Source organism: Myxocyprinus asiaticus, chromosome 17, assembly GCF_019703515.2.
Source record: "Myxocyprinus asiaticus isolate MX2 ecotype Aquarium Trade chromosome 17, UBuf_Myxa_2, whole genome shotgun sequence".
Lineage (NCBI taxonomy): Eukaryota > Metazoa > Chordata > Actinopteri > Cypriniformes > Catostomidae > Myxocyprinus > Myxocyprinus asiaticus.
The window spans coordinates 29,531,218-29,546,465 of NC_059360.1; the positions used below are offsets into that span (position 1 = coordinate 29,531,218).

Here is a 15,248-nt window from a genome sequence, read left to right on the forward strand (position 1 = left end):
ATTAATATTAGACCTCTCTCGCCTACATTAATGTCGACCGTTATATAACAGACTATAGGTTAACTATATATTTTATTTTAAGATTCATTTTACTGGTATTTACCATGTTCTGTGCATGCTCCTTTTATTTTATTTTGTCATGTGAACTGAATGTATTTCCTTTATTTTTAATACCATTTGATGTACCCAGTTTAAGATTTGCCATTTCTAAAAACTTAGAATCATATCACCTTTAATTTCCCACAGTTGCTGATGGTGTCACTGTATTTTAATGGACCCTTTTTCAATTGTAGGATCTCCCACTGTTGTCATCATTTTTCATAGATTGAATGTAATGTTTATCAGTAGGACACACATGATTATAGACACTTAAGACGAAGATCTGCTGTAAAAAAGGTGGAGAATGATGGGACGCCCACAGAGTTATGTGACCATTATGTCCTTTTCTTATTTGGTGTGGCAATAAAACTTGTTTGTTGTCTTGTCCCCTAAAAGGCAATGGCTGTGCATTCCAATGTAGAGGGCCCATCTACCTTCAACAACTTGGTACTGAATGAAATTATGTTGATTTAACTGAAGTTCATGTGTCTGATTATACATTATAGATGTTCGTGACCTCAATATTACAGAAAAGTAACTTATCTCTTCCTAGTTGTAAAGGAAACTGTAAAAGGTCCATATTGAAAGGCAGATTAAACATGTAATTTAGAGAAGGACCATATACAGCTTCTAATGGAGTAGAGGAGGCTGAGCATCAGAAAGATACATCTTTTCACTGAATCACTTGACCACCAGCTAAAGAAGGCCACTGTAGGTTACTCTAAATGACAGCAAGTCTCATTTATATTTTCAGAGAGTAAAGGGAGTACAATGAACAAGTCTGGAAATGTGTGCATTTATATGTACAGCACATGAATTAATGTGGTAAGGAATCAAATCTCTAACCTCTATGCTATAACTGTGGTCTGTGAAATGATCACATATTATCTAGTTAGTGAGGAAGAAGAATGAATGATTAATTGCTTAAGCTTTGAATTGGCAGACATTACCTGCATATTGATACTATGGAATGCAATGTTATAAATAACAAGAATATTCATTGACTGAAGGAACTGTAAAAAGAATATGGGTGCTATAATAAATGTATTCTTTGATATTTATAGATATGGTCATTAAATTAATATCATAAAATAAAATTATTTATTAGAAAGGCTAAATATAAATACATAAAGCCCTTTCTTTACAGTGAAGATTGTGGAGGCCTTTCCAATGTGTTCTACATAAAAAATACAGTATAAAAAACTTCATTAAAAGAAAAAGCCCAATGTACACAATTTGTTCACTTTTGAATGCAAATCTGCGGTGTGAGACTGGAAATGCTGGGGAGAAGAAGATTTGTGAGGTAAAGATTGCATTTTATCATAATAATGCTTTAAAAGTATAATGTGCGTAATTTGAGTTTCCACACCCACTGTGTTGCTATCAAAACGGCACGCATGCGTTGACAACCTCTGAAACTTACTGACATCTACCTGAAATAAACTAACTCTGGAACATAACCTACTCCGAGTAAACTTACCCAGGTAAGTCGCTTAACCTGCTTTCTGGAATACCCCCCTGGACGCTGTTTACACCACAAATGCGATGTGGTCACATGCATTTCTAACTTTCTCAGAGTGTTGTTTGAACACAAAACAGCTTGGAAACCATGTACACATATACTAAACAGAGTCATAAAATGCATTTGATTCATAAATACAAATGAACACTATAAAGGGGAAACGCCAATGAACACACAGTCAAACAAAAAAGTGGAAAATAAAGGCTCAGGCATACTTATTTTTTTGCGTGTCGGATCGTCTCGCACACAGTCGAGCGCTCAGCCTTCAAAAGTATTTTTTGATATCACAATACATTTTAGTAATTTAAAGCTCTTCCTGTGTTGGATCTGAAATTTATTAAGTGTTCTCAGGTCAAAAAGAATGCTGGCTGTCACTTACGTTGATGTTCTCCAGGTCCAAATGTTTGTTGTGGACTGTTTCACAGAGTTTACGGATTTTCTCTTTAACTCTGCTTATCTCTTTCGCTGTAAGCTGGTCTGCTACAGAGTCGTCCTGCTCTAGTTCCAGCAGCCTGATCATCAGCTCCAGACAGGACCGGTCCAGATCCATGTTCAGCCGGTCTCGGCTAAGAATGTACATAAGGGACGCTGTGCACAGTGCTAAGTTCTACCGAACCAAGAGGAGCAGAAAGAAAGAAGGCAAAGAATGCAAACATAGTACATTTTAATACTAAACTGTAGGTTTAGACGAGCAGTTCCAACTATGGAATTATTTTATGCAAATTGTAGATTAGCTTAATGCCTCCGCTAAGAAAAACAGTCTATCACAACAACTAAAAAACAATTGCAATAGCAACAAGATGACCACTGCAACAATGTTACAATATATATTTATTAGTGTTGACAGTCGATTTAAATTTTTAATCGAGATTAATCACATTATTTTTCGTAGTTAATCGTGATTAATCGCAGATTTTCAAAGTGCTGTATTTTGACTTTAAATATAATTTTTTTCCAGTCAAAATGCATTTATTTCCTTCTAAAGAAAGAAAACAAAACAATATGTAACTTTTCCAAACAAAACCTTCCACAGTATAAAGATAGAAATGCACTAAAACAGCACCAATTCAAGTAACATTAAATATTTCCCAAAGTCTAAGTGGGAGTTTGACTAATTGAAAGAACTTGTCCCCACATAGGTTACATTTGCTACAATGTAACATCTCTTCCTCATTTTGGTAAATTCTTTCTCATCCATCATTTTATGTCAGAAGAACATGGAAGCACCCTTGTTCGTCCGAGCAATATTTTCATTTTCTTGCTTTAAACTGCGGACTCCTGAGCTGCTTTTTTGTTTATTTTAAGTTATTCTCACCATATATATTATGAATATATAATATATAATGAATACTCAAGTCCTCCAAAGCCATTGTACCACAGTCAGTAGCTAACCATTTTAGCTACAATAATGTATTCTAACTTGCAACTCATTGCAAAATCATTGAACAATGATGCTTTTATCTCATCGCTATTGCTGCCATTTTCTAAAAACTCTTTACATCGTGCCCCTTAACCATGGTAAAATCACAGTAATGCATGGCCTCTCTTGTGGCTTATTGCTTTATTCGAAACATCTGCCTTGACTCATTAAGTGGATTTAGCTTGTTTGTTTTTTTTTCCCGCTGTGCATCCTTCGATACAAAAATAAATTAAAGTCAGGCAAAATGAGTCAAAGCAAACATTTTCATGACCATCTGTGTAAACAGAACTAACGAGATTTACAGAGCAACGGCTTAGCTTCTGTTTGCGTTTCTTGCTCATCTGAGAGCACTGATGATTACTTCTCTAATTAATCTATCCTAATGAAGTAAACAAACTGCTTTTTTAAAGAGCATTAACATTATGAACACAGTTACAGTATTGAGCTTGTCTGGAATGATTCTAAGTAACTTGGACAGAAGGTTTATTAGTGAATAAAGGATAGTTGGTATTTTAGTGAATGAAAAACTGATCACTGTTAGCTTAATGGATTGTTAGCTTTGTAGTAGACAAGCCTGATATTTCAGGAGACTCACCGGATGTTGTTGGGCATCACTTAGCATCTTAAAGACCTGGGCCACCTTCCCTCTGGCTCTCAGGTGCATGCGAAAACTGGGCATGGCACATCGTGTAGCCAGACCGATTATACTGCAGACACCGAAGAAAAAAGAAACATCAACAATTAATGGGTGTATTTATGTATTTATGCATGATGCATGGCCGTATTTATATTTGTAGAGAGCATGTGCTGAAGTGTTAAAGGAATGCTCTGGGTTCAAAAACATGTTCTATCAATTACCATAGATTTTCAACTCATCCCTCAGTTTGTTAAAACAAAAATTGTGTTTACAGTAATTAGAAAATCTAAGGGGCAATCTGTGGAAATGCAATGTTTCAAAAGTATAGCCACAAGACTTGAGATGGAAAAGCTGCTTACCAACCTTAATAATAAAAGTTATATCCAATCTTTAAACTCATATCATGAAAATCTGTTTACCCCAATAACTTTTTCATGATGTCCATGCAAGGACACCAAAAAGAACATCATATTACTAACCTTAAAGCATAAATACATAGAATAAGTATGTGTTTGTGAGCCTCACCTAAGGCAGCGTGTGTTGAGGGGTTGTGTGCTCTTCAAGCCTGTCTCCAGATACTCAAAATCATCAGTGAACTCCTGATTCTCCCCAAACTCCACCACATCATTAAAGTGCTTCACATGCTGGACCACTGTGTACAACTTCATTCACAGAGAGAGAAACACATTACATGAAAAATCTGAGCACGTCCTCGTTTCTGCACAGCTGAACTACTGTAAATGTGTCAGAAAAGTAGACAGGAGAAAAATTAATTTGCATTACATTTATATACAATATTTCCAAGACTGCATTGCTCACCTCCTTGTGCTCCTTCCTGCATTTGAGTGCAGTGACAATGTCCTGGTAGGGCTCAGTGGGAATAGTGACAGACTTGATGACTTTAGGAGGAGGGGGCGGAGCTTTAAACACTCCATCGTCTTTATGGGAATTTGTGTCTTTGCTGCCATCTGACACACTGGCCTTCTGTGAGAAAGGGAAAAAACAAAAAAAACACTTAATGAGCAGAGAGAATGGTATTAAGAGGGTAAGACAACCTGATCATACTCTGCACTGTACAACATTAGGAAGATCAGATCTTTCCTAACTGAGCATGCTACACAAGTTCTTGTTCATGCTCTTGTCATATCTAGACTGGACTACTGCAATGTTTTTCTGGCAGGACTGCCTGAACGTACAGTCAAATCTTTGCAATTAATCCAGAACGCGATGGTGCGTTTTGCTTTCAACAAGCCCAAGAGAGCGCATGTAACACCTCTCTTCATCAAAATGCACTGGCCCAATTATATTAATTTCTTCTTTCTTAATAAAAAAAATCAAATAAAATATAGCCGCAAGCAGCAATCATCTGGGTCCAAGCACGTATGGCCAGAACATGACCAAAATAATCAAATCGGACGGAATGTATCCTGTGGACTGGAGATATACGTTTTGTTTGTCTTGACCCAAGAAATAAGAGGAAAAAACTTTTGATTTTGATTCTAGCCCTTATGGTTGCGAAGTCTCTAGGACTTAAGGTTTTGCTGCCCATGCGCTTTTAGGGCAGAAAAAGATGAAGAACAAAATCAGTACAAATACAATAGTACCTTTGGTGCTTGGACCCCTAAAAGCCTTTTAACTCCATTCTTTCACCACTGTCTCTCACCTCCCTCCCTACTTGTGCTTCTCTGAGCAATTTAAAACTTTGTATTGCAGCACTTCTCATATTATTGCCTCCTCATGACAAATCGCTTTTGCTGTATTCCTTATTTGTAAGTCACTTCGGATATAAGCGTCTGCTAAATGAATAAATGGAAAGGCATTCATTTCAATGGTCATGAAAAGGTTAAGGTGCTTTACGTACAGGTACAGTCACAGTATGGGAGGAAGCAGATGAAGGCACTTCCTCTGGCTCGGGTTGATTCCAGTGACGAGCGTTATACACCGCTTTAGCAGGAGACTGCATCACACAAACACAAAACACAAGTTTATGTAGATTTATTTATTTTAGGTCCTTTTGCATAACAAAAGTATTTGTATTAATATACTGATGCACAGATATCTTTAAAGGTAAAGTGTGTCATTTTGTTATAACGTGCAGAGTTATCTAGAAACAAGCTATTAGTGGGTTGACTCCCCCAAAGTGTTAACACTGTGGCCCGATCAAACACTGTTCTGTTTGTATGAGTTTTCTGATCAGCCCGACACAGCAAAACTACATTGCTCACCCAATTTTGTGAATTTGGGGCAGGGCTACCTGTTTGCTGACCAATAGAAGATGAGGGTGAGTTTCGGGAAACATTTTATTATTTTAGTCATTAATTTTGCAATTACATTTGTTGACACTAGTGGTGCCGAAATTACACACTCCACCATTATAAAAATCATAACCGTTTGTTCCGTTGAACTGCGTATTAAACCTCTGAGTATTAAAGGACAGAGAACAGAGAATAAAACCATAACAAACATAAATTCTTAAAAGGTAGAAAGTCAAAAGCCTCTTTTTTTGCCTTACTTTTTTTAGGCTTACTTTTTTTGGCCCACTGAAGATCTTGCGACCGATCTCCTTTGACTTGTCGGTCTGCTTTCCGTGCCGCTCTCTCAGTGACCCTATGGAGCCCATCTCATCTAATGACTCCTGAGAATCTGACAACAGAAAAACACAAGTCATCTATTTCACAGGGAGAAAATTAATTGGACATAAATTTCAGAGGAAGGAATATAACCGAAAACACCTTGATCATGTTTATTCCTGTGTGTGTGAGTACCTGTATTTGCGCTGCTTTCACTCTGTTGACTCTCCGGAGAATCGCTGATCTGGGGACTGTTCGGGCTGGCCGAAAGGGCTGCCATAGCTGCTTTCTTCTCTTTCCACTGTTTTGCTACGGAGTCTTCCTCTTCATCACTGTCGCTCTCACTCAGCTCGTCAAAACCAAAGTATTTGATCTTGTAGCTGGTGCTGCCAGACACTGTGGCCTCTCCATCTGCGCCCTGAGCCTCATTCTCCTCAAAGCCAAAAAACTCCAGTTTCGTCTCCTTCTTACTTTTACTCTGGGTGGGCCTGAACCTGAGCAGAATAGCAGACAGAAATATGTCAGGGTTTTCTATTCAATAACTGACGCAACAAATGTACAAATCCAGCTGATACAACTTATACTCATAATTAATAATTATTTTAGCCATTAATTATTTTTATTTTATTGCTGATAAATAAGGCATAAGGTACTGTCAGCTGGTTATTATAAAAAATAAACCCCATCAGAGTGATCTGGGGCCAGTTACATAAATCTGTTTTAGAGGAGTCTTATTTTCATTTAAGACTGGTCTGAACTTTTTCCAATCATTTGCATAAAATCTTAGATAGGTCTTATTTAAGACCAAAATACAATACTGCATATGCCAAGTTTAGGCGCAAGTGGGTTTGGGGATCTTTCAGTGCTGTATCCTCAATACTTTTCTCTTTTACAGAACACGCTTCATTTAAGCCCTTTTGCGCACTGTGCGCAGAGTTGCAGACGTGGTTATTTTAACGACAGCAGACCATAGCAGAGAAATACAGTGAGCAGCAATATACATGGATACTGGCATCTTTCGTAAAACACACTGCAGAATCGATGCGTGAAAAAGAAAAAGACATCGCTCCCAAGCCTAGTGGCTGCATATATAAAAAGAAAAATAATACTAATGTTACATGCATTATAGATCTGATATGAATAAAGGATAACATAATGCAACAAAGACTTCATGCACACACACACACACAGACGTATGTAAACCGTGGTATAAGCATTACAGATTTGCATATCATGTAACATTTATTGCACCAATAATTTCAAATGAAGACCCATGTTTTTATCAAGCTGTTAAAAACTATCTATTAGTATCCTATAAATGCTGTTTTAGATGATATATTAAAGTTACAAGATGCAAGTTACCTGTTTTTCTCTGCTCTGCTTGTCAAGCACGTTCACGAGAATGCTTTATCTTTTCGCAGCTGCCACGTGTCATTGACCAATCAGAGGTAACTTTAATCAACCAGCATTTAGCTTTTAACTGGTTAATTCCCTTCAAAACAGTCTGAAATGGCTCCATATTCCCTATATAGTGCAATATGTGGCATTTAGCTTTTAACCAGTTAATTCCCTTCAAAACAGTCTGAAATCGCTCCCTATTCCCTATACAGTGCACTATCTGGCATTCACTATATAGAGCAATATAAACATAATATATAGTAATTGGAGAAGAAAGCAACGACAATTAAAATGGATGCAAACAGTTATAAATAATGACACCGAAAGCCAAATTCGGCAGCATCCATCCATTTACCCGCTTATCCTATGTATTGTAGCAGGGAGTTAACTCTGCAGCATGAACTTTCTTAATTTAAAATATGCACTTTTTTCCCTTCAATCTCACATGCCCCACGTCTATTGTGAGAATGCTCGTGTAATCTGAGACGGTATCTGTATCATATTGGATATTAATATAGTAAACAATAATACAAAATTTCTTTGTCAGCTAATATATATAAGGTTACCGGTAAGTGAGGCACCCCTATACAACAGGCAGATGAAAGTGTCTTTACAAAGAAGTATGGCTGGTATGTAAATGTTTTTCAGTATGTATGTACTGTTGTGTACCTGGTAGGCTTCACAGGTTGTGTGTCTGTTTTCCTCCGGAAAATTCCTGCATCTCCCAAGTCGGCAGGTGCTGGGCTCACAAACTCATCCACACTCCTTTCAATCGAATCCTGGATGGTCACATTACACACAGACACACAGGACGGGTGAAGAACGGTGTAGTCCCTCACCCTGCCCCGACCTGCGGGCTTGACCTCCGAACTCCCAGCAACCCCTGTGCTGGTGCTCTTTACAGAGGCAGGGGCTGGTGTAGATCCTACAGGTGGTGTAGAACCCACTGCAGGGCTTGGCACATCACCGGCTGCAGAACTATCTGCCGCTTTATTCCGGTTGGGTCGTCGGTACACTCTATCAATGGCTGGTTTAAGAAGCGGAAGCTGCTCAAAGTCAACAGGTTCCACCACAGGTTCAGGTTCAGCAGGGCACTGCTCTGAGCTCTTGAGCCCATCAGAGTAGTTCCAAGCCTGGGTAGAGCTGTGCTCCTCATCCCCTGGAGTAGAGTCTGCCCCGAGAGAGTCCCAGTCATCAGGGAAGTCTCTGCTGTGGATCTTTAAACTTAAGGGCTGGGAGAGTGGGTTGCTCACTGTGAGACAGGAGTTGTTCCAAGTTCCTCCAGTACTAGAGATTTGTAATGAAGCTGGAATTGTTTTAGCTGAAATGAGAAAATAAGAAATTACATAAAGTTGTGTGTAGGTTGACAGTATATCAGACAATGACAGTAATGAACGATCATGAAAACAGTAGTATCTTTTTTCCAAGCTTCCAACTCTTTTTGTCAGATGCATTTCCATGACTTTTAAAGTTGTTCTTGATTATTGGATAAGGACAGAGACTATTTAGCAGAGACGGACAACTTGCATTAAAATGAATGGGAGAAATTGGAACACCCAATGGTTGTAGAAAAGGAAGTCCGGCCTTACAGGTAAAAGAGCCAATAAGCATTTAGATAGAGATCGCCTGTCAATCAACTCGAGAATGTGCATGCGTATTAGCTGAACCAGCCTGAAAAATAGCTATTTTAGCGTTACCTGAGCTAAAGAGGCACAATGTATGATACTATTGTCAGATTTTACTGCTGATTTGAAATATGTTCTTTGATTGTAATCTTAACCAACTGTTTTGAAGATTTCTGTCTTTGCCCATTTATGTAGATAGATGATGTACTTTTATGCCACTTGTTTATATAGAAAATAGCTGCCCAGTCTGCTTCTGGCCCCGGCTCTGATATGCGGGAACATTTATGTGAGACTCTGTTGCACACCATTCTATTATTGTGGTAACACGATGGCACTTAACAACAAAACGAACTGTGATTGTTTATTAACATGTCTCAGACAGCTCCTTCACGGGCAAGTAGGCGATTCTCTGCGTTGTCGCAGCTAAAGAAACTAATTGGCCAAATGGGAAAATGTAACCAATGCAGATAATTTAAAGGGGTCATGAACTGGAGAATCAAATTTTCCTTGATATTTAGACGTATAAGAGGTAAAGTACTACAAATACATACTGTAAATTTCAGAACTCAAAACTGTCTCCCCAGTCTAAAAAGAGCATTTATAGTTAACACCCTGCTGAAACATCTCATTTTGAAATCTGTGTGCTCGTGATGTCACGAGACATTACTCATTTGTATTTACACATCCCACAACATGCGTCACCACACCCTTGGCCCCGCACACTGGCACTCAGTTCGGGAGACACAGACAGGCCTAGTGTGGCCAACTAATTCTGAATGCCACAGAGTACCCCATCTGGACTATTTTGAATTACATTTGCATATAAACATGAACTAGAAAGACGTCTTGACCGTTGTCATATATTTCGCACCACTTTTAAAAGATGTGGTGTCAAGTAACAACTCTGAAGAGGGGATGGCATTTTTTGTCATTCAGCTGCTGCCTCTTGCTGTTTTGAGCCCTAACTAGTCCCGGACGCGTTCTTTCACACATCTGTGCTATTTTTAATTGTCGGTGTAGGTAAACATGCAGTAGATGGATGTCTTTCACCGTTTTGATGTGTTTCTGGTGATGTGTGCGTCATCGGACCTGATCACAAAAGTACTGCGAGTAAACAGTTTCATACATGAATATTTCTTATGTCATGACTGTTTGATAGTTTATGGTGCTGCTGTGCTTACAGAAGGTGAACTGTTTAATATATTTGAATGCAATGTGTTGGATGTGTTAACCCTGAAATTTTATTTTATAACGTTGTGGAGCTTGTTCATTCTCTTCCGACTGAGTTTCAAATATGGCTGTATTTGTGTTTATAACAGTGGCCATTTAATTTTAAGTTTAAAGGAGACACTGAGGCCAAAACAAAGCGTTTTAGTCAGAGGGCAACAGACAGGGAGGAAAATGATCTTATATTACTAAATTATGACTGTTTTGGTGCAAAAATGTTACTAACATTATCAGTGGACCTCAGGGAAGATAGAAAAATAGCATTTCATGACCCCTTTAAAAATATCAAATTTGGGCACATTTTTTTTGGCCTCTGAGATATATCGGTTGACCACTAATTTTCAGGTTTTTTCCATAACTGTGGGATCCCTGTTTCTTTCACCTTCAAAACATTTCACACCAACTGAAATCCTAAGTCAAAATAACTATTCCAAAAAGGGGCTAAGTTTTCATTTAAAGGCTGTTTCACAAATGACACATTCTCCCTTTCAAACAGCTAGAGAGAAAGTGAATGGAGTTTAGCGATGAGACATGTTTAAAAAAAAATCCTTTTTTAACTTGACTTGTCGTCTTCAAAACGCAATGCTTACGGGGCAATATACCGTAAAAACAATGCCTGCATACATGCGACACAATGGGCAAAGATGTTCGTCTGACACATATGTACATAGACTACGATTTTTTTTAAAGTGCAGATACCTTGGCTAACCTTGGTTTATCTATAGAGTACTTTAGACAAAATGACTAAAATGCTCACCCCTAGTTAAGTGGATAACAAGTGAAAGTGTTACAAAAAAAAAAAAAAGAATACAACAAAAACTGAGTAACTTGGAAAAATGGAATAACTAAAATGGAATAACTGTGGTGCCACTGAACTGTTAAACCTCATTATAAATTGTTCCATGATCAATTTTATTTATATTAGAACTTTTATGATCTTTAGGGTGTTATAACAGTCTAAGCCCTTGTTTCTGTGTTCCTCTAATGGTCATAATTAGCCTTGCTGAAGAGCAGAGGGAAAGTGTGAAACTGCACAGGGCTGAAAATATCTTGCTGAGCCCCAGAGTCCATGCCAGTGTGCTTACACGAGCAGCTCGTCTACAGAGAGAAGACATTAGCAAAGCTACTGCTATTCTCAGCACAGTATAAAACAGTCACGGGCACTCAATCCTGCTGCAGAGAGACATCATGAATCACCTCACATAGCACAATGCTGTGAGGTCATCAAAATGACTCAGTCATCATAATATGGCCCTGAACGAAGTGAATCAGTGGCTAGGAGGTCATATTCATTAATGCCAAGTTTACACTACACGACAGTTTTGTGGAGATCACCGACAAAAGCCCGAAATCATAGGCAAATCAGAGCTCGCTCCCGTGAGCGACGAACGCAATGTATGAATTATCAAAAACGCGATCTGAGAGAAGCGCCGACGCGTCACCGATGTCAGCGTGATATCTAGCATGTTAAACATCTGGACCTGTCTGCGATTCCAAATCGCGCAATGTGAAATGTGTTTTGACTGAATACAACTGCAGCGTTGACCTACAGCCAATGAGAGAGCAAGAAATGGGGCACGGGAAGTTTCAGTGGGAGGAGTCCTGATGTACCTGCAACAGAACATCAACTAGCATGGCTGCGGTATCAAGAAAGTCTCATTGGACCCAAGAAATGGAGGAAAAATTAGTGGAACATTGGCAGGAGCACCAGTGCCTATTTGATGTTTCCTCTGAACTGTACCACAACCGGGTGGAGAAAGAGAAGAGTTGGAGAGAAATTGCCAATTCTCTTGGACAGTCAGGTAAGCAAATAGGTAGATTTTTCAGTTGGAGGTACTTTTTCATATTGTAACCAATAAAATATATGATTCCTTTACACATTATGTAAAGGCGATTAAAAACATACACATCATATTCTGAAATGCATAACATATGATTATATTTTCATATCTCGTATCACTTCTTGCATGTACTCTTGTGAAACGTAATTTGGAGTCCAGGCAGAGTCATCAGGGATTCGTCAATAGTGAAATGTTTTGTAATGTGTTCACCCCTGTCGCCGATTCCTTGTGTAATTTGAAAACCCTACGACTTGTATGACAAGACAGACAGTTGTGTAATATGAACGATATCACAATCCGACGTCTTTGAAAGTCGTGTAGTGTGTAGGAGGCATAACCTGCAATAAGACTAAGCACTCCAAATTACTCTACAGCCATGTGCTTTGGCTAAGAAGAACATTAACGCAATAATAACATTGTAATAATGTAATTTCATTCATGATCATGACTGTACATGAGCTAAAAGAAACTCTAAAGACATCATAAGGTCACTCATCCAAAAAGACAAATAAAATGCCTATTGTTTAAGTTTAGTTTTAATTTCCTACCTGGGCTGTTGGGACAAACCACATCTCTGCCGATGCTTGGGTTGCTCCCCAGGGTGGAGGTGCCTTCACTGGTCACTGCCATGGCCACATTGGGTTTTTCTGTCTGGGCTGTCTTGGACTGCTCATTTCCAGTCCCTGCAACGTCTGAGTCCACCTCAGACTGGGGAGTACCTCTGGACGTTACAGTTTTGGACTCGTCATCGCTGTCAAAGCCAAATGGATCCTCTGAGCTATCGTCATCATCAAATCGAGGTCGTTTGGTCAGCTCTGGGACCTCTGGTTTGAACGAGGGCCGTTTGACCCCCAGTTGGGCCTTATAGGTTGTCTCTCCCCATTTGGTGCTGAGAGTGGCTTTCTTATTGGAAAACACCTCATCAAACTTCGAGCTGGCCTGTCCTCCCTTCCGAGTGTAAGTTTTACTAAATCTGGACGTCATGGTGATGTTTGTTACATATTTTCTATGAAAACAGAAGTCACAAAGATCATCTATCAAACATGTAGCAACAAATATTTATGCTTATAACACCTTTCAATAGCTGTGATGCATCTGAAACATAACTACGCAAAAAAGTTATTATAACATGTTAAAGTCTAAAGATGGATTAAAACATAAACCCAAACAAACAAAGTGAGGGACATATTTCTGCCACTCAACTTCCTGTTTCAAGCACATAAGAGAAACCCAGATGAACATCTGTCACCATTATAAACATTTCGGGCAATAATATTTATTCACTTATAGATGCACTCTGCCACATAAACAATTTAATCTATGAGTGAAAGTGTCCAAAAACAGGGTGTTTACCGAAATTAAGCGAATAGTATTTGATTAGTCATGTGATCCTAACATGGCTGCCCCCATAAGGGGACCCTCTCCGTGTAGAGTAAAACATCTTTACAGTCTTCGTCTCATGTGAGTGGTCATGATGTTATCCGTATGTTTAAAAATTACTATTAATTTCTTTAAGAATAAAACCTTTTTTTAATGAGGAAAAAAAAAACTGGGTGTACCTTTAAGAAACAGACGGATCTACAAGGGCCTTATCACTACTAAACTACGTGTAATTAAATTAACAGGAGTTTAAAACAGTAAGAAGCAGCAACGACACCAAGAAAACGAACACAATGAGCTGTTTAATTAGGGCAGAGTTATAGCAATAATGTAATACACATAAGCAGAGTTCTGAGCGCAGGTTGAAGTACAACAGATGGGACACCCCAAACACCGGCAGCTTCTCTACTGTTTATTTCGCTATTCTCCAGGCGTTAATACAAGTCCTAACACCCCTGATAAACGTATTCCAAGGCTCGAAGTGGTGTAAAGAGCGCGGTTGCATCATGTGTGTTCGTAAGGGTCAGATGCGCTCTTGTTTGCACACTCACCGATCCGCCGTCTTTCCTCTGGGCCTCTGCACTCCGCGGAGCCGCTAAACACAAGCCCAGACGATCTGCTCAATGAGCGAATACGCAAAGCTCGGCTGCGGCGCAGTGCGACCGACAGAAGTACAAATTTAGCACGCTCGTGAAGGACTGCTGTTGTTTATTTGTGGGGAGCTGTATCTGACGGACAGCGATGCGCCATTAGAGTCGCCCCTCCTTCTCCGCCCCAACGTCGGCGTAAAGTCTAGCGTCACACCAGAACGCGGGTTGGCCAATCAGATGTTCGCGAACTGATTGTCCATGCAGCAAACGTATCTCCGATTGAACAAAAGGAAAAAGAAAGCGCGTTCTAATTGGTGAACAATGTTTCTCGGTGGGCGGGGCCTTCCGGGTGAGGTCAGACAGGTCTTGAATGTTAGAAATGTAATATCTATTTATTTTTATTTACGCAGCAGGTTTTCTTAACATAAAACTGTTCTCTCCGGCTCTTTGTTTTTGCTGCAGTATCTTGTGTAAGAGGTTTATTAAACATTGTATTTTCATAAAATAAAATGTTGACGTTATACTTTAATAAGCATGTAAATAAAAAGTTGTCTTGTTATTTTTAATTATTAAAATATCTAAAATGTGATACATCGTGGTCGAAAATGTGCACTACTAGGCCAGTTTAAAAAAAAAAAAAAAAAACTTCCTCAGCTCATGAAAACACGTGCAAATCCCTTCAAGACAACACTTTACTGACTTCATTTCTGAAAGGGATAGTTCACCCAAAAATGAAAATTCTCTCATTATTTACTCACCATCATGCCATTCCAGGTGTGTATGACTTTCTTTTTTCTGCTTAACACAAATGAAGATTTTTAGAAGAATATCTCAGTCTGTAGGTCCGTACAATGCAAGTGAATTGAAGGTCCAAAATGCTCATAAAGGCAGCATAAAAGTAATCCATAAGACTCCAGTGGTTAAATCCATATCTTTAGA

The 15,248-nt window shown here is 38.9% G+C and overlaps 1 protein-coding gene across 3 annotated transcripts in view; it reads right to left on the minus strand.

Moving 5' to 3' along the window:
• The window catches only part of LOC127455277 (wings apart-like protein homolog), a 36,414-nt gene extending 21,166 nt beyond the window's left edge, over positions 1–15,248 (minus strand). The window contains exons 1-10 of one of the 3 annotated variants that reach the window (XM_051723018.1): positions 15,068–15,248; positions 12,888–13,345; positions 8,316–8,967; positions 6,444–6,742; positions 6,191–6,321; positions 5,540–5,635; positions 4,498–4,662; positions 4,204–4,340; positions 3,637–3,748; positions 2,001–2,228 (exon numbers count right to left, since the gene is read on the minus strand). In XM_051723018.1, the coding sequence (XP_051578978.1) occupies positions 2,001–2,228; positions 3,637–3,748; positions 4,204–4,340; positions 4,498–4,662; positions 5,540–5,635; positions 6,191–6,321; positions 6,444–6,742; positions 8,316–8,967; positions 12,888–13,323 (2,256 nt within the window). In that variant the 5' untranslated portion in view covers positions 13,324–13,345; positions 15,068–15,248. Of the gene's footprint in view, positions 1–2,000; positions 2,229–3,636; positions 3,749–4,203; positions 4,341–4,497; positions 4,663–5,539; positions 5,636–6,190; positions 6,322–6,443; positions 6,743–8,315; positions 8,968–12,887; positions 13,346–14,270; positions 14,490–15,067 lie in introns of those variants that run through there. The other 2 variants (XM_051723019.1, XM_051723017.1) reach the window with 2 other exon arrangements.